The sequence below is a fragment of the Schistocerca nitens genome, chromosome 1 (assembly GCF_023898315.1).
Source record: "Schistocerca nitens isolate TAMUIC-IGC-003100 chromosome 1, iqSchNite1.1, whole genome shotgun sequence".
Lineage (NCBI taxonomy): Eukaryota > Metazoa > Arthropoda > Insecta > Orthoptera > Acrididae > Schistocerca > Schistocerca nitens.
The window spans coordinates 874,122,206-874,142,731 of NC_064614.1; the positions used below are offsets into that span (position 1 = coordinate 874,122,206).

Consider the following 20,526-nt stretch of genomic DNA (forward strand, 5'->3'; position numbering starts at 1 on the left):
CGAATGTGTTTAGTACAATTATAAAAGTATTCGTTGGTCCATTGAGAAGTAATAACTTTCACCATGTTTTTTATATAAATAAAAGGACCTGTTATAGTGTCTGATTACGAACACCGGTTAAATGAGGAAAAAATAAAGTAAGAGGAAAGACTTCAGTGTGGCGCACTGTGTGCCATGTTTGTCACACACTTCTGTGTAGTCGCATTACAGCTTAATCAACGCCGCGTCTCCACGACACAACCGTGTAATTTGTTTATCATCTACGATGCGGTGTAGTTTGTTTATTATACCAAAGCTCTCTAAATTTATGTGCGTAACTGTATAAGGCGCAGCTGCTCAGAGCGAGTGAGTAAAGTGCGTGCGCGCTGTCGGCAGGGTGAGGGCGCCCCGCCATGTGGCCGCTGCCGTGGGTGCTCGCGCTGGCCGCTGCGGGCCTGGCGGCCGTCTCGCCGACTCCGCCCCCGCCACCCCCGCGCTGCCGGCTGTCCGAGTTCCCGTGTGGAGGCGGCGGCGGCGGCGGCGGCCCCTGCGTCGCGCTCGACAGGTTCTGCGACGGCGCAGACGACTGCGGCGACAAGTCGGACGAGCCGCGCTACTGCTCCCGTGAGTGCCGCCTGCCTGCCTGCCTGCCTGCCTGCCGAACTGTCCAGCCTCCCTGACCGCCGTCCACATTACAGAGTCCGCAAAGAAGACATCCTGTATTTCAAAAGGCAGTTACAAATCAACAAGGAAAGATACAAAGGAAGTACTTTCACTCTTGAACAACAAATACTAAGCCATCTCACATTAGTTGCTTTGAAAAATTATATCTATCAAATGGTGTCCTCCATTGTTGACACATTGTTGAAGCCTTTCCTAGAAGTTGTCCATAGTCCTTTGTGTAATTTGTGGTGGAATGGCAGCCGCTTCCTGAGTGATTGGGTCCTTGTGTGATTGCTGGGTTAAGACATAATGTTTGCGTACGTAGGTGCCCCCCAAACAAAACAAAAAAAAAAAAAAAAAAAAAAAAAAAACACAAGGTGATACTCGAACAGTCCACGGGTATACTGCCGGTAGGAAGAGAAGAGCTGATGGTACCCTGAGCCACAGTGTGTACAGGAAGAAAACGCACACTGACCTGTACCTGGATGCAGGAAGCTGCCACCACCCTTCTCAGATGAATGGAGTACTAAAAACACTAGTACACAGGGCGCGCAGACGCAGAGAATCTGCCCCAGGAATCGGAACACCGTGTTCCGAAAAAACGAGTACTCAGAATGGCAGATTAGACGCGCTCTCCGTCCCACCACCACAGCACATCCTGTGGAGACGGATGAAGTCACAGAAGAAGAGGTAGCCACTGCCTTTATTCCGTACTATGCCGCACCATCGGTGAAAATCTGCCGCCCAATAAAACACGGGCATTACTGGGAAGTGGGAAAGATGACCTCGGTTTGAAGAAGGCCCGCATATACCAAATTCCCTGTCAGTGTGGGAAGACTTATATCGGACAGACAGTACGCACCATCGAAGATCGGTGCCGAGAACATCAAAGGCACACTCGACTGAAATATCCAAATAAGTCGGCGGTAGCAGAGCACTGTTTGTCCGAGAAACACGAAATGGATTATGAGCGTACCAAAATCCTGGCTCAGACCTCTAAATATTGCGACAGCGTTATAAGGGAGGCTATCGAAATTCGCGCCAGGGAAGATCTTTTCAACCGAGATTGCGGCTATAATCTCAGCAAGGCTTGGGACCCGGCACTCAATGTAATTAAGAAGACTCTCAGGAAGAAGTACGAACTGGCGATCGGGGGTGACGTAGCAAGCACATCGACGCTGCGACAGATTCCGACGCCCACGTCTTCACGACCGCCGGCGCGCGGGTACGGACGATGGAGAGAGCGGCCCGCGGGGGGAGGGGATTTAAATCGGCCGCCCGCCCTCAGGAACTCAGTTCTTCAGCGCACCTGACGATGGCAACATGTCTGATCGCCGAAATATTGTGCCTGTTTGACACTATGAACCGGCAGTATTCCCGTGGACTGTTCGAGCAACAAATACGCCGGGAGAAACTGAAGAATCACACAAGGTGATAGATCAGGTGACCTTGAGGGGCCAGGTGATGTGGGCGATGTGACCTCACGAAGAAAAAAGACGTCCAGGAGAAAACTCTCCCGAAATGTTTAGAGAACGCAGGGAAATGTGAGTTGTGGCGTCGCATTGTTGGAAACAGACTTCTTCCTCTTCATCATCCCCAACAAGCTGGTTTAACTTAGATCTCAAACGTGTGACAGTAGCAGTTTGGCTAACCGTTACCGTTACGACATCTTCTTCAAGAAAATTATAGGCTCCACACATATAATTTAGCAACGGCGCCCCTCAGAACGTCGCACGATTTCTGTAAAGAAGTCATTCGTGAAGTTCTTGAGCGTTTTCTGCTGCCCAATAGAGCACGTTTTGTTTATTTACAGTATATGACAAGTGGAAGTAGTGAAACTTCTTTGTGTCCACTGAAATAACTAAGTAGATGAAACTTCTTATTGTTTACTTAAACTGCTGAGTGAAACTCCTGCTACTATCTCTTTACTTATCTTTATCATTTCAGCACTGATATACAGAATTGTCCCTGACAAAGACAACTCAAACTTTACCTACTTATTTATTACCCAAAATATACAAGACCAACGCAGTCTGACTACTATACAATGACAACGAATGTAAAATTAGAGAGATTCGAGCGCGCACGGAGGCTTTCCGGCAGTCGTTCTTCCCGCGAACCATTCGCGACTGGAACAGGAAGGGGAGGTAATGACAGTGGCACGTACAGTGCCCTCCGCCACACGTTGTTGGGTAGCTTGCAGAGTATAAATGTAGATTTAGAAATGTAGACAATATGTCTTCAACTAATTAAGAAAAAAGAATGGCCGTAAATTGGAAGAAATCCTAACAATAACCCATACTTTTTCATATGTCACTTACCTCACAGAAAATCTTAACAATGACCTAAAGAATTTTCCCTAACAAAGAAAACTCAAACATAACCTATTCATTTAATATCCACAATATACGAGTACAAGCTCAACGCAATCTGACTGCTATACAATGACAACATGGCTTCAAATAATTAACACAGAAGAAGGGCCCTGAATTGGAAGAAATCCTAACAGTAACCCATACTTTTTCGTAAGTCACTTACCTCACAGAAAACCTTCATAACACGAACTCGGCTCTGAGCACTATGGGACTTAACAGCTATGGTCATCAGTCCCCTAGAACGTAGAACTACTTAAACCTAACTAAGGACATCACACAACACCCAGCCATCACGAGGCAGAGAAAATCCCTGACCCCGCCGGGAATCGAACCCGGGAACCCGGGCGTGGGAAGCGAGAACGCTACCGCACGACCACGAGATGCGGGCAACACGAACTACAGCAATTACAGCCAGCAGCACCTACAGCCAGCAAAATAAAAAGATTCTAACTACTACAGGCTTTAACTACTAGGAAGCATATGGTTAGCAAAAGAAAGATTTTGTTGAAGAGCAAACAATGTGTTTAGCAGATTTTACCTTATTCATGTGACATTCAGTTCCAAAAATTATATAGTCATCAGTAATTCCACGACCCAAACATTACCAACTACATCCATCCTCATTTTACAATGCATGTCCTACCAGCACCGACTCTCAACGTAGAACACATATCCAAGCCGTCCGCTCGCTAACTGCTTACTGCTAGTCCGTTCTACCAGAGTCTCTTACCGAGGGCGCAGAACGCTGTCAGCGATATTAATACCATCTATAGCGCTGCCAACATAAAAACATATAAACAGGCTGCAAACAATAGGCTATGTCAGATGAAAACAAAACAGCTACAGCTTTTCGAGTTTCAAAACTTCTCTCATTCCTAAGTAAACACCATTTTGTAAGGGTGCATGCGAAGATGTCTGCTCAAATAGTCCTGACGGAGAATCGCAGGGCAGCTGCATATTCAAGTGTTGAACAGTTTGGAGACTGCTAGATGGACGCTCTCACATTCGTCACATTTTCCGGCGTTGTAGCAGTCCGAGGTCGGCCATTTGATTTTTTTCCGATATAGAACCTGATGCTCTGAAGTTTGATTCCGAAACTCGAATATTATTCCTACCGGTTATAGAATCATGTCGGCGAAGTTCAAACTGAATACGAAGTGCTCGCTGAGCGGTAATCACCGAACCACCATTACGAATATACTCCACAACAAATGCACAATGCTCACCTATCCAAGCCATTGCGCCCGCTGTAAATAGCACGTACACTGCTATCGATCGATACCTCCTCCACATAATGCCACAACAACTCGCACAGTGGCCTCTCCTAATACGGCAAGATTTTTCTCCGGGCCCTGTGTAATGGAACATTGCAGTGTCCTGTAAAACGTTATTACAGATTTCATAAACTTTGCCGAAAACTAAACGCTCCAAAATAATGGTCCGAATTAATCAGAACTGGTGGTAGTTGTACCATATCGTCCCAGCAATAAGCAATTAAGGCTGCAGAGAGATAGCGTACTTTTCCGTCTGACAGCTCCCTCAATACGTAACAGGGAAACCAACAGCACGAAATAAATCCTCACGAACACAGAATGAAGCTATATTGGCAAATTATCTCTTATAAATTGGCGACGTTATTCAATAACAAAGGACAGGCTGAAGCATTAAATTAGCACAGATGAGAACTGGATGGGGAAGGTGGGAGCCTATGAAATGAAGTGACAGTATTGTTAAATGAACTACGTGGGTCAGAGGGGAGGAAATTTAAAATTGCGTTTAAAGAGCACAATAATAAAGCGAATGCTTCATAACACCATTCGTTAAAATCATCCAAAGAGATACGTGAAATACAAAAGTAGACTTCAGTCATTTCCTTAGTTGGCCAAAACAAATTTAAAAAAAGGAGAATTGTTGATCGGCAGTAACAAAGCAACCTATAAATGTGCAACATTCGTTAGGGAGCATCACTGACTTAATGAATGTACTGTACGTATTGAGAAGAAACACGTTGGTTTCTGCCAGATTTAGAGGAAGTAGAGATTTTTTGCGCTTTGAGAGAGAAATACGTCATAGTGTTGAGTGGAAGGACGGGCGTGTCCAGGGAGCATTTCTGGGCCTCGTGAGAAGCAGTCACCAACCTAAACTCCTTTCCTGCTGATTATTCTCAATGGATGCAAACACTGCGACATAGATGCAAGACTTGTTTCAAGAATTGGTTGTTACGTGACAAATAAACAATCAAAGATTTTGCTATCGGTAGCAGCATAGTATGGTGGTACAATCTTTGGTAGGTGAGAGTATTTGGCTTTAGTTAATAAACTCAGCCTGATGAGTTATGTGCCTGAATGAGATGTAAAAACAAGAATTTTACGTGTCAGTCAATGCATGTTTGCTGCTTCGTTTCCAATTTTGTCTGTGTGTAATAATTTTAAGGTATGTAATGCTACACGACAATACAGATAGATTTAAATTATACGTGTGTTAGTTTGTGTAGTGATGCGAGACAATGGTTTGTGTTCCCTTGTTTTGGAGAACCTGGTAACCGGATGAGGTTCAAATGGTTCGAATGGATCTGAGCACTATCGGACTTAACATCTGAAGTCATCAGTCCTCTAGAACTTAGAACTACTTCATCCTAACTAACCTAAAGACATCACACACATCCATGCCCGAGGCAGGATTCGAACCTGCGACCGAAGCAGTCGAGCGGTTCCAGACTGAAGCACCTAGAACCTCTCGGCTACTGAGGCCGGCCCCGGATAAGGTAGTCCCGGAAAATGTTGTGATAAATGAACCACACATTTTCGGCCTTTGCGTAATACAGTGTCTGATGCAGTTTTACGATGGATTCACTGCAGTTAATCTCTAGTTATATAGGTCTGTGAAATTTTCTCATATACTGCGACGATTCGCCAAAATCATTCAAATAAATTTCCAGAAGCTGACAAGTTCAGTATACTTCAATTTTTTTGTGGATTGTTGGACATAAATGAAAACAAATTTAATTTATTGGTGAGAAGCAAAATTCTTTATAGATTTTATGAATCCATGAACGCCAACTGCCGAAACCCGTGACCAACAAAATAAATGTTTTTCTGACAGGTTTGATGCGGACAGCCAGAAATTCCGTTCCCGTGCCAACCTCTTCATCTCAGAGAAGCACTCGCAACCTACGGCCTCAGTTATTTGCTGGATGTGTCCCAATCTCTGTCTTCCTCCACACTTTTTGACCTGTACAGCTCCCTCTAGTACCATGGAAGTCATTCACTGATGTCTTGATACATGTCCTATCATCCTGCCCCTTCTCCTTGTCAGTATTTTCCACATGCAACTTCCCTCTCCGATTCTGCGCAGAACGCCCTCATTCCTTACCTTAGCAGTCCATCTAATTTTTAATATTCGTCTGTAGCATCACATCTCAAAATCTTCGATTCCCTTCTGTTCCGGTTTTCCGCAGTCCACGTTCCAAACGTACATTCACAGAAATTTCTTCCTCAAATTGAAGCTTACGTTGATCATTAGAAAACAATAGCGTGGGGTAGTCAACGCCGAAGAGTGGACACTCACTAGCGCAATTAGGGGCTTCGATCCTAGCCTCTTGGTCGTCAAGCACTAGGAAAAAGTGGGCACGGGGCGGAAAATGAGAGCAATAGGAATTTCTCGCTCGTTAATACTGTAGTCGGTAGCTGCTCTCACGGCAGCTGCAAGTCAACATGAGACAGGCGATTTCTGCAGCCGACATCAGCTTTTTTCTGCCTAATCTCGTTCCTGCTATTTCTCATTACTTTCGTCTTTCTTCGGTTTGTTTACAGTCCATAATGTTTGCTGATTCCACTGTTCATTCAATTCCTCGGTGTCACGGAGAATAGCAGTGTCATCAGTGGTGTCATCATTAATACTTTTTCACTCTGAATTTTAACAAAACACTCAGACGTACGGTTTATTTCCGCGATGGCTTCCTCTGTGTACAAACTGAACAGTAGAGGAGACAGATTTTAATACGGAAGCTTTGGTCTTGGATTTCAGTTATTATTGTCCACTCTCGTTCTTATACATATTGCTTACGACCGGTCTTTCTCTATATCTTACACCTATTTTTCTGAGAACTTCGAACAACTTGAATCATTTTACATTGTCCCACGCTTCTCTCTAGCCTGACAAATCCAATGAACGTTTCTTAATTTTTCCTAAGTCTTTCATCCATTGAAATGAAATGTCGTGTGGCTAGGGCCTCCCGTCGGGTAGACCGTTCGCCTGGTGCAGGTCTTTCGAGTTAACGCCACTTCGGCGACCTGCGTGTCGATGGGGATGAAATGATGATGATGAAGACAACACAACACCCAGTCCCTGAGCGGAGAAAAATCTCCGACCCAGCCGGGAATCGAACCCGGGACCTTAGGATTGACAGTCTGTCACGCTGACCACGCAGCTACCGGGGCCGGACTTCATCCATTATTAAACACAATGAAACAAATCCCTTTCTCGTGCCTTTAATTTTCCTGGAGCGAATCTGATAGTCGCCCAAGAGGTCAACAATATTATTGTTCATTCCTCTTTACAATATTCTTGTCAGCAACTTGGATGCATGAGCTGTTAAGCAGATAGTACAATGGTTCGCGCACTTATCTGCTCTTTTTATGTTTGCTGTTATGTGGTTGTTATTTTTTCCATGTCTCCAGTCTCAGAGACCCTGCACATCAAGTTGAATAGTTGTCTAGTTACGACATGTCCCCCTGATTCCCGAAGGAATGTTATCAGTTACTTCTGCCTTAATAGATCTCAAATATACTAGATTTCCGTCAAACTCATACTGTATTACAGTACCCACTATGTAACCCAAATTGATTTTTTTCTTCCAAACCCTACTACTAGTGAAGGAAGTTCTTCACATTTTAAGCAATATTTGGTTTTTAATGATGACCATTCCGTAATAAGTACACGGAACTACTTTGGGACAGGGGGTGGCCTTGTCCAACACAGAGGCTGACGAGTGAGACAAACCAGGCGGCATTTTCTTCCCCAGCCTGTATCCCTCCACTTGGGAGTTTCAAAATAAGATGTCAGGTCGCCACGTGTACCTAGATTACTCTATGTTCCCTCTTGCTGCCTTGTTCTGTTTGATAAAGAAAACCTGTTTGAAATAAATGCTTTAAAGTCTCCGCTGCGAACACTGAATGGTTCTCTTCACGAGGAAACCCATATACAATTAAGATAGGTCTCAAATTTTAATTAATCCTCTTGGAAAATAAACATACTGGAACTTCAGTCAAATAAAGTACCGTAGGTTTGACGTTGTCTCTAGGATAATAACCCCTACTGTACCCTTTCCATTCCACTAACAACAAGTTTGCGACTCCTTCAGTCATATTCATAATGTAGGAAGGAAGAAAATTAGGGTTCAACGTACTATTGAAAACATGCTTACTGGAGATGTAAGACAATGTCGGGTTTTGGGAAGGTTGAGAAGGAAATTAACCGTTTCATTTTCAAAGGAATGACACTGGCATCAACGGTAAGAGATTGAGTGAAACTAAAGACAATTTAAATCTGGATGGTCAAACGAGGATTTGAATCACTGTCCTCAATGTTGTGAATAAAAGTAGGTTAAAGTTTCGCTCTCTGGCGTTAGACACGCCCGACAAGGAGGCCACTGCATGCAGCACGGAGGGACACGTGAAAAAGTACACCACTCTACAAGTCGTTGTCAAGTTTAGTGACGTTGGAACCGCTGCTACTCGGGCAACTAACTCCTCAGTTGGCCTCTCGAGACTGACTGCACCCCGCTCCATGCGAAAATTCCTCAGCAGTACCGCGAATCGAAGTCGGGTCTACTACATGGCAGTCAGCCGTGCTGACCACTCAGCAGCGGATGTGGACTCGTACTGTGAGTCCAGTGTGCTAACGGTATCGCCGTCTCATTCCATCACATCCAATTCGGAACAACCAACCTGCATATATACCTCATACACCGAAGGGCCAATTAAACTGGTAAAGACACGCGAATTCAAACACAGAGATATGTAATCAGGCAGAATTCGGCACTGCGGTCGGCAACGCCTATATAACACAACAAATGTCAGGAGCAGTCGTTAGATCGGTTGCTGTTGCTACAATGGCACGTTATCAAGATTCAGGTGAGTTTGAACGTGGTGTTACAGGCGGCGCACGAGCGATGGGACCCAACATCTCAGAGGTAGCGAAGAAACGGGGATTTTACCGTAAGACCATTTCACAAGTGTACCGTGTATATCAGGAATCTGGTAAAACATCAAATCTCCGACATCGGTGCTGCCTGAAAAAGATCGTGCAAGAACGGGAGCAACGAGGACTGAAGAGAATCGTTCAACGTGGCAGAAGTTAAACGCTTCCGCAAGTTGCTGCTGATTTGAGTGCTGGGCCACCAACAAGTGTCAGAGTGCGAACCATTGAACGAAACGTCATCGATATGGGCTTTCGGAGCCGAAGGCCCACTCTTGTACCCTTGATGACTGGACGACACAAAGCTTTACGCCTCACCATGGCCCATCAACATCGACATTATACTGTTGATGACTGAAATCATGTTGCCTGGTCGGACGAGTCTCGTTTCAAATTGTATGGAGCGGATGGACGTGATCGGATATGGGGATACCCTCATGAATCCAGGGACCTTGCATGTCAGCAGGGGACTGTTAAAGCTGATGGAGGCTCTGTAATGGTGTGAGACGTGTGCAACTGGAGTGATATGGGACCCCTGATAGTTTAGATACGTTTCTGATAGTGACAGGTACGTAAGCATCCTGTCTGATCGCCTGCGTCCATTGTTGTCCATTGTGCATTCCGAAGGGCTTGGTCAATTCCAGCGGGACAGTGTGACACACCACATGCGCAGAATTGCTACAGAGTAGCTCCGGGAACACTCTCCTGAGTTTAAACACTTCCGCTGGCCACCAAACTCCCCAGACACGATCATTATTGAGTATATCTGGGATGCCTTGCAACGTGCTGTTCGAAAGAGATCTCCACCCCCTCGCACTCTTGGGGATTTATGGACAGCCCTGTAAGATTCATGGCGTCGTTTCCCTCCTGCACTACTGCAGACATTAGTGGAGTCCATGACACGTCGTCTTGCGGCACTTCTGTGTGCTCGCGGGGGATCTACACTATATTAGGCAGGTGTACGAGTCTCTTTGACTCTTGCGTTTATTTTGCTGTTGTTTAGTGACTATTACTTCAGATTAATTCTGATGAAGCTAATTTCGTCGTCGAATTTTAATGACCTTTATTAAATAAGAGTTCGTATGAAAATCATTCTTCATTTTATCACGCTGTATAATTCGCGGTAAATGTTTGTTTTTTCTTTTCACTAAACTGTCCACTGGATCGTTGTGGGGCCAAAACACTGTGATCGCTAGTGCAGGAACAACTGCAGTTTCAAGCTGCGCGCTTATAGGCGACTAGCCGATCGTGTGCCGTTTCCTAATGACTGGTGGCTCCGCGCAGCGTGTGTTTGGAGAGTTATCCGTGTCGACGCCTCGGGAGCGGCGCGAAGCGCATGAATATTTAATGCTGCGAGCCGGGGAGGTCGGCGCTGCCTGCCGGCCGTTCTAGAGAGACAGGCACTGCTCACACATGGCTCTCAGTGCACTCCCCAAAAGTTTTTCAGCGCTCGAAGTTAGGAAGTACTGCGATGATGAAGCACATGGTTTTCCTGAAGGCAGTCTATGCTGTACGTACTCAGAGTTCCGTACGTCATTCTACATTATTTAGTGCGTTGTCATTTTCGTGGAAACTGTCAAATCATTTAGGTTTCGAAAACATAAAGTCACCGCAGTCAGTTATAGCAGTGTGCTTCATAACGGAACTAAGAATGCAGTGTATTAACATAAAGCGTTCGAAAATTCTGCCGATGGTGCACGATCGAAATTCTCAGAAAAATAAGTATAAAGTATAGGATAGGAAATAGTAATACACAGTTTGAGCAAGAATAAACAAGAGAGAAGAAGAAGAATGGAAAATAAGAAAGAAGTGATCTCATTAAATAGGGCGCGAGGTAAGAATGCAAACTTTCTCCCCTATTGATCAATCGATACATCGCCGAACCAATGACGGATATTAGAAACAAGTCTCATGAACAAGATTGAAATTGACGGTGAAAAAATTCGCTGATGACACCATGAATGTCTAAAATCACTGGGGAATGTTTAAAGTGTAGAATCTATGAGTCTGGAGACTACCAGTCAGGAGACCTTAGAGAAAATATCGTTCACCCCATCCCGAAGATAGCAAGAGGAGGTAAGTGCAAGAAATACTGCACACTAAGCTCAACAGGAGAGGAATTCGTGGCAGGCAGCATAAACTAGTCAGAAGAAGAAGACTGGTGACCAAACAAAAGAAAAAAAAAAGCTGAACAGCTCATGTTCCAAAGTTGCTGATACGAATAATGAACATATGAATGGAAAAGAAAATTGAGCGCGTGTTACACGACGTTCAGTATCCCTTTCGAGAAGCTAAAGGCACTGGGGTGCAGCTCCGTCGTTCTGCTTGATAATGGTAGCAAGACTTAATAAAGACGCATTCATAGGATTTGTCGACTTATGAATAGCCTTCGTTGTTATGAAATAGTGCAAAATGCTCGAAATTCTGAGATAATAGTAAGATACAGTAAGAGACGGGTAATTTATAATATGTCTAAGAATGAAGACGGAACAATAAGGACTGAATACCAAGAACAAAATGCTTGCATTAAAAATGAAGTAAGACAAGGATACTATAGTTCACCACTACCGTTCAGTCTCTACATTGGTGAAGCAATGACGGAAATAAAAGTTAGATTCAGTTGGATTAAAAGTCTAGGTGAAAGAATATCAATGATAACATTCGATGCTCACATTTCAACGATTAGTAAAAGCGAGGAAGAATTACAGGATATTATCAATGGAATGACTACACAGGAGGGAACATGATATGGAACAAGAGTAAAAAGAAGGACGAAATTAATTCGAAAGAGCAATGTTGTAACTTCGCCGCCAATCGTTGTGTTCTTTGCATTATCAACTGTCCACGAGGTCTCGCTGACAGCCTAGTGCAAATACGGTTGCTACGCCCGACAAACAGTATAACTACATAAATGTTATAACTCTGAAACAACAACTGCCTGAGTCCAAACCACAGATTTTTTCAGTCACATGCGCCCCCTTGTGATCGTTCCACTAATAGTCCTGGCCTGTTCCAGATTCCGGTTCAGAGACTGAGTTCGGGTCAGGAACAGAACCGCCTTCCTCCCCGTGCAGACATTACTCCGTGACGATGTCTTTCGTTGTCACTGGGCTGCTGACTTCCCATCGGACTCGTCATCGGCAAGTGAAACGATTCCTTTGGCGAATAGATCAATACTCCTCAGCACATAAGCTTCGATCGAACAGTTCAGTGGATCTAGAACTTCCTGCTAAGCTGCGGAACGCAGTTTATATCTTGTTTCGTGCGGTGACAAGAAACTGCGCTCAACTTGTTCCACGTGACTGCCGATGTGCTGTATAAATTCCTGTTTTGTGGCGGCCTCTGTTGTAGGACGCTTCAGTGGTTAGCTGTTTCTCTCCGCCTGGTGATTAGGCTGCCCTGCGCAACCTGCGTTTCTTGAGGGAAGGCTAACTTGCAGAGGAGTCACAAGACTCACGAAGGAAGCGTCTCGCATGTGGAACGCCGATTATGACAAAGTTTTCTAAGGACATTCTTTATTGAAAATAAACAGACCTCTGTTTCGGTTTTTTACTATACACTCCCTAGTTTTTAAAATATCGAAGTCAAACATGATGGCAGTTAACCGCTTTTGTAATACTACCACAGAAATATCGTCTGCAAATACACATTTCTAATAACTTAACATGGGCCAGAAAGTTTACAATTTTAGAATTATAAACATTTTTATTTTTACGTGCTGATGACTGGTTACCCGTCGTTCGACGTGTGTAGTAGAGCCAATTCGGCGGGTGAGCGGTCGATGGTCCATGTTCGATTCTTAGTCGTGGCTTTTCTTCAGTCGATATTTTCTGGGCGTATCTTATAATATTTCGATAATCAGAATAATTTTCTTTGTATTTCCCTCCAAATAAAACATCTGGAGGTATTAATTATCAAATAAGTACATTACTGGCCATTAAAATTGCTACACCACGAAGATGACGTGCTACTATAACCGACAGGAAGAAGATGCTGTGATATGCAAATGATTAGCTTTTCAGAGCATTCACACGAGGTTGGCGCCGGTGGCGACACCTACAACGTGCTGACATGAGGAAAGTCTCCAACCGATTTCCCATACACAAACAGCAGTTGACCGGCGTTGATTCGTGTAAGGAGTAGAAATGCGTACCATCACGTTTCAGACTTCGATAAAGGTCGGATTGTATACTATCGCGATTGCGGTTTATCGTATCGTGACATTGCTGCTCGCGTCGCTCGAGATCCAATGATGGTTAGCAGAATATGGTCTCGGTGGGTTCAGGAGGGTAATATTGAACGCCGAGCTGGATCCCAACGGCCTCGTGTCACTAGCAGTCGAGATGAGAGGCATCTTATCCGCATGACTGTAACGGATCGTGCAGCCACGTCTCGATCCCCGCGTCAACAGATGGGGACGTTTGCAAGACAACAACCATCTGCACGAACAGTTCGACGACGTTTGCAGCAGCATGGACTATCAGCTCGGAGACCATGGCTGCGGTTACCCCTGACGCTGCATCACAGACAGGAGCGCCTGCGATGGTGTACTCAACGACGAACCTGGGTACACGAATGGCAAAACTTCATTTTTTCGGATCAGTCCAGGTTCTGTTTACAGCGTAATCATGTTGGTCGCATCCGTGTTTGGTGACATCGCCGTGAACGCACATGGGAAGCGTGTATTCGTCATCGCCATACTGGCGTTTCACCCAGCGTGATGGTATGGGGTGCCATTGGTTACACGTCTCGGTCACCTCTTGTTCGCTTTGACGGCACTTTGAACAGTGGACGTTACATTTCAGATGTGTTACGACCCTTCGCTCTACCCTTAATTTGATCCCTGCGAGACCCTACTTTTCAGCAGGATAATACTCGACCGCATGTTGCAGGTCCTGTACGGGCCTTTCTGGATACAGAGAATGTTCGACTGCTGCCCTGGCCAGCACTTTCTCCAGTTCTCTCACCAATTGAAAATGTCTGGTCAATGGTGGCCGAGCAACTGGCTCCTCACAATATGCCAGTCACTAATCTTAATGAACTGTGGTATCGTGTTGAAGCTGCATGGGCAGCTGTACTTGTACATGCCATCCAAGCTCTGTTTGACTCAGTGTCCAGGCATATCAAGGCCGTTATTACGGCCAGAGGTGGTTGTTCTGGGCACTGATTTCTCAGGATGTATGCACCCAAATTGCGTGAAAATGTAATCACATGTCAGTTGTAGTATAATATATTTGTCCAACGAATACCCGTTTATCATCTGCATTTCTTCTTGGTGTAGCAATTTTAATGGCCAGTAGTGTATATATAGTATATATAATTTATTTGTAGTTATGCTGACAGAAAAAATACTGGAGCACCAAAAAATAATTAATGTAGAGTAATGAAATTTCAGGAACACATATGTCTACGTAACATATTTAAATGATTAACTTTATAAGATCAAAAGTTAATGTGAGCGTGAGATAAGTGATTGCAATTGTGAAATGCTGGTACATAAGTACCGGTGTACCGCCAGAATGTTGAAAATAAGCATGCAAACGTGTACGCATTGTGTTGTACATGTGCTAGATGTCAGTTTGTGGATAGAGTTCCATGCCTGTTGCAATTCGTCGGTCATAAAGGACGGTTAATGCTGCTTGTGGATGGGTGAGCGTTAATCTGTTGGAAAACAGCCTCTGGAAAACTGTTCATGAATGGCAGCACAATAGGTCAAATCAGCACACTCACTCACAAATTTACAATCTGGGTGCGTGCGATAACCACCAAAGTGCTCCTGAAGTCATACGAAATCGCACCACAGACCTCGTGTAAGTCTAGTGTGTCTAGCAAGCCGACAGGTTGGTTGCAGGTACAAAACTGACTTCCTTATAACAAACACATGGCCATCGCTGGTAACGAGGTAGATCCAGCTTTCATCAGAAAACACAACAGATCTCCACCATACCCTCCAATGGGATTTCTCTCGACAACACTGAGGTCGCAAACGATAGTGCTTTTAGTCAAATTACGATACACGAATACACGTCAAAGGGAACCTGGCTCGGAGCTGTCCTTGGAGCAATAGGTTCGTAACAGTTCGTTGTGCACTGCGGTGCCACAAGCTGCTGCACATGCAATACGGTGCACCAGATCCATACGTCGAAGTCGATGGTATTCCCTCTCGGTAGTGTCACGTGGCCTTCCAGAGCCTGTCTTCTTGCGACTGTACATTTTGGTGATCACCGCTGCCAGCAATCGTGTGTGGTGGCTACATTCCTGCCAAGTGTTACTGTATTATAGCAGAAGAAACATCCTATTACACGACCTCGTGACAACTCACTGAGGTGTTGATAATGACGTCTTTGTATCCTTAAAGGCATTCTTGACCAACATCAACTTACCACGTCCAGTCTCAAAGATAACAAACGCCTATGACTCTTACAGCGTATATTAGATCAGTTCTGATTTAGATCGTCATACTGGCACTACTAGCGCCACTCATACGCTTTTCATCTTTCAGACGTAGAAACACATCTACAAACTTTCGTTTATGTCGCACAACTCCTTGTTGGTGTTGCAATTTTCTTTCGTCAGTGCATTTTTATAGCGACATAGTACGAAAAACACCTAAAGTACACTATGTGATCAAAAGTATCCGGACACCCCCAAAAATATTCGTTTTTCATGTTAGGTGCATTGTGCTGCCACCTACTGCTAGGTACTCCATACCAGCGACATGTGTAGTCATTAGACATCGTGAGAGAGCGGACTGGGGCTCTCCTCGGAACTCACGGACTTATAACGTGGTCAGGTAACTAGGTGTCACTTGTGTCATACGTCTGTGCACGAGATTTCCACACTCCTTAACACCCCTAGGTCCACTGTTTCCGATGTGATAGTAAACTGAAAACGTGAAGGGACACGTACAGCACAAAATTGTACAGGCCGACCTTGTCTGTTGACTGACCGCCGACAGTTGAAGAGGGTCGTATTGTGCAATAGGCAGACATCTATCCAGACCACACACAGGAATTCCAAACTGCGTCAGGATCCACTGCAGGTACTGTGACAGTTAAGCGGGAGGTGAGAAAACAAATTTCATGGTCGAGCAGCTGCTCATAAGCCATAAGCCACGCCGTTAAATACCAAACGACGCCTCGACTGATGTAACGAGCATTGTTGTTTTGAGTGGCACTGTCACAGCACAGCACAGGCCCACATTGATGTTTTAAGCACCTTCTTGCTTGCTTCCCATTGTTGGAGAGCAATTCGCGGATGGCGATTGCATCTTCCAATACGATTGAGCATATCATAATGCACGGCCTGTGGCGGAGTGGTTCCACGACAATAACATCCATGTAACGGACTGGCCTGCACAGACTCCTGACCTGAATTCTACAGAACACCTTTGGGATGCTTTGGAACGCCGACTTCGTGCCAGGCCTCCCGGACAGACGTCGATACCTCTCCTCAGTGCAGCACTCCGTGAAGAATGGGCTGCCATTCCCCAAGAAGCCTTCCAGCGCCTAACTGAACATATGCCTGCGAGTGTGGAAGCTGTCATCAAGGCTAAGGATGGGCCAACACCATACTGAATTCCAGCATTACCGATGAAGGGCGCCACGAACTTGTAAGTCAGCGAGGTGTCCGGTTACTTTTGACCACATAATGTATCTCATTGCGTAATCCAGAGTGACTATCTACTCGTGAGTGTTCTCGCAAATCAGTGGGGTGAAGCTTACCATTGAAACAGGCAAAATATAAATATTTCTCGCAAGTTGCTCAACACACGAAAGAAATCTCGCCTCATATACGTTCTACGGTACATTGTTCGTGGAAAACGTATCGGATTCACATTGCCAAACACATATCTATCAGATATCAATCTACATGCGTACCAAGCTTGACAGATTGGCGCGGACAACTCGTTATGGACCGTCACATGAATTTTGGTAGCACCCGCCCTATCCTGTAATTCCCTACTCTCCTATGATGCAGTATGATTTCGAAGTTGTGTGATGAAGTTGTTTAACAGTCGAAAAGCGTAAACTTCACACTACTGACAAAGAGGGCTACATTACGGTCGTTCAGTTTCACGGTGCAGGTCACTTTAGTATCATCATTTACAAAAGTCGTATTGTAGTGTTCATGACGGTTTGGCCACCATGTGACCTTAGTATCAGGCAAAATGGTTCAAATGGCTCTGAGAACTTTGTGACGTAACTGCTGAGGTCATCAGTCTCCTAGAACTTAGAACTAATTAAACCTAACTAACCTAAGGACATCACACACATCCATGCCCGAGGCAGGATTCGAACCTGCGACCGTAGCGGTCGCGCGGTTCCAGACTGTAGCGCCCAGAACCGCTCGGCCACTCTGGCCGGCGAGTATAAGGCAAAATTTGTTTTGCTGCACATAAGGTTTAAACAAAATGATCAACATATGACTGATACAGTTGAGAGGTCAACTTTCCAGAATTTCGGCGCTTGTCGAAAACGTTTCCAAATCCCATCTGGAGAGTTTCCACTTCTTGAGAGACTCGTATACCAAATTTTCCAATGGGTTCTTGCAAACAAGAACACTATCGGCACTAGTTTTCCGGATACAGTGATGCAACATTCTGCATTGTGCGGGTGTGTAACTTCATTCGCACCAACTGAAGCAAACGTTTTCTTCTCGCCTCGAGATGTCAACGTAAGTTGTATATTGGCACGATGTGTATAGCCTGTTTGGTTAAAATCTCGGTCATAGGTTGAAATCAAGCTTTAGTTCCTTTGAAATTTCTCGACAGCTTCAAGTTATTTTTTAGTCTTCCTGCGAACGTGTTTGGTGGCATGACGTTAGTGTATTCTCTTCGAACGTGGTGAGGAATCCATCAATTTAAAACCATCCTGTTCTAATTTTTACTGCATACTTGCTGTTGTAACCCTTTGCTGAAGAGTTATTGTTGTTACGTGCACTGAATATTCTCTGGCTTCAACGAATCTGTCGAACGTCCATTTATCGATATCATTTAATTTCTAGACTCTTAATCCTCTATTTTGGATATTTGCTTTGCCACACACAAAGAAAGCTTCTTGGCCAAAGGAAGATTACTAGTACCACACATTCGTCTTAATTTGAGGAAGAAATTTTTGAGAATGTACGTCTGGAACACGATAAGGTATGGAATTAAATCATGGAGTGTGAGAATACCAGAAACGAAGATAAGCCAAGCACTTCAGACGAGGTTCTATAAAATGATATGGAGAATTATGTGTCCTGAAAGACACAGCAGAATGAAGTTCTCCGCAGAATCGACTAAGAATGGAGCATATGGACAAGAGCAAGAGACAGAATGATAGAGCAAGCGTTAAGACAACAGGAAATAACTTCGACGATACTAGAAGAAGCTGTAGAGGACAAAAACTGTAGGGGAAGAAGAGATTGGAACCCATCCAGCAAATACTTGAGGACGTAGGTTGCAAGTGGTACTCTGAGATGAACATTTGGCGCAGGAAAGTAATTCCTGCCGAGCTGCATCGAACCAATCAGAAGGCTGATGACACAAAAAAAGTTTGCGGATGAGGATAATACATACAAAAATATGGCGCTTCTTTCATCGAAGTCCATCATACTTATTCTCCAATTTCTCTCATCAAACTAATGAACATAAAAAACTGGAAAAACGGCTATGTATTATTACTGGTTTTCATCAACCGGAGATCTACGCTAACGAGCCAGAACATTATGCCCACTAAATACATCAAGTATAAATACTGCCTCGTGGCGTTGCGGGTACGTAACGTAGAAAGGGAAGTAGAGGAACGGAGGAGAAATTATTCTAGCCGCGATACGGTCGGCAGATATGGAATTCTGCTGCCATAAACCACTTGATAAATTCCAGGTGATTATGGTATGGCACGTGGAAACGAGTATCTCGGTAACGGCGGAGCTGGTCGGCTGTTCGATTTGTGAACTTTTACGGGGAGTGGTTGAAGGGACGTGAAAATACGAGTAGGAACAGGGTGTTGGAAGCCCACGTCTTATCATATAACGTTCAGTTCTTAGGCTTGCGCGCAACAACGACGAAGGCTCGTAAGTACAGTATTATACTATTAGTGACATTCACCTCGTCTTCCATTGGACCTTTGATAGTAAAGTAAAGCACAAAGATTGCTGTAGACTGCAGAACATTATTGCGGACTACCTGCATTCCTTCACGCTTGACGTCTACAAGTACGGAGATGCCATCTTACAGCAGCTTGCCTGTCCATGTCATCCATGTCATCCAAAAGTTTCGGGACTGGTGCTGCCGTCTGTTGAAAACCTTACCTTTGGACTAATGGTCATCATTACCCTCGAAGTAGTTCCCATCCGGTTACACACCAGTTCCAGCGCTTCTGCCACTGGTCATACGTTTTCTGGAAGTCCTGTTCCTTGACGGTGTTTATCAACGCCAGTGATGCTTCTTGAATCCTCTCCAGAGTGTCGAACCGGCGGCTATTCGACTTGAGTTCCAGTTTTGAGAATAGCGCGAAGTAGCAAACCAAATCTGGCGAGAACGGTGGGTGGGGTACAACTGCCATGTTGCTTTTTGCCAAAAAGGTACTGGTGAGCAAGAACGTGTGACAGGGCGTTTTGTCCTGATGTAACAGCCAGTTCCCTTGACGCCTAAGTTCGACCCGTCGTCGCCGCACGTTTTCACGGAGCCGTCGCAATACGTCACAGTAGTAAACGGAATTCACTGTTTGGTTGGGTGGGACGAATTGTTTGTGCACAATTCCCTCAGTATCAAAGAAAATCATGATCTTGCTCTTCACTTTGCTCTTCACCTGTCTCGCTTTTTTGGGTCTTGGAGAGCCCCGGCTCTTCCACTGGGCCGATTGTTGCTTTGTCTCTGGGTCATAACCCTAAATCCAGCTCTCGTCGCCGGTGATAAACTGTGACAAGAAGATGCGGTCGGATGAAGGTCCGTGCACAGTTCAGCATGCTTTGCCTTCTCGTCGGCAGTCAAGATCCTTGGCACAAATTTTGGGGCGACACGATGCATGGCCAATTTATCAGTCAACATTTGTTGACATTTCCAGTAACCAATACCCACTTATCCTCAAGGTCTTTAATGGTTCGACGTCGATCCGCATGAACCAGTTGTAGAAATTTGGCTACAATGTCTGGCGTTGTGCGGCTAACGGGCCTTCCAGCGTGAGCATCATCTTTGACGTCTGTACACAGGCCCTGAACCGAGCATGCCACTCACACACATGCGTACGGCTCATGCTCTGTCCCCCAAACACTTGTTGATTCATTGCTAGGGTCTCCGTAGCACTTTTCCCGAGATTCGCACAGA

At 44.9% G+C, this 20,526-nt stretch overlaps 1 protein-coding gene across 1 annotated transcript in view; it reads left to right on the forward strand.

Moving 5' to 3' along the window:
- Positions 1 to 392: 392 nt before the first annotated feature.
- The window catches only part of LOC126210217 (uncharacterized), a 196,635-nt gene continuing 176,501 nt past the window's right edge, over positions 393 to 20,526 (forward strand). Inside the window, exon 1 of the mRNA XM_049939435.1 lies at positions 393 to 603. Within this exon, the coding sequence (XP_049795392.1) occupies positions 393 to 603 (211 nt within the window). The remainder of the gene's footprint in view (positions 604 to 20,526) is intronic.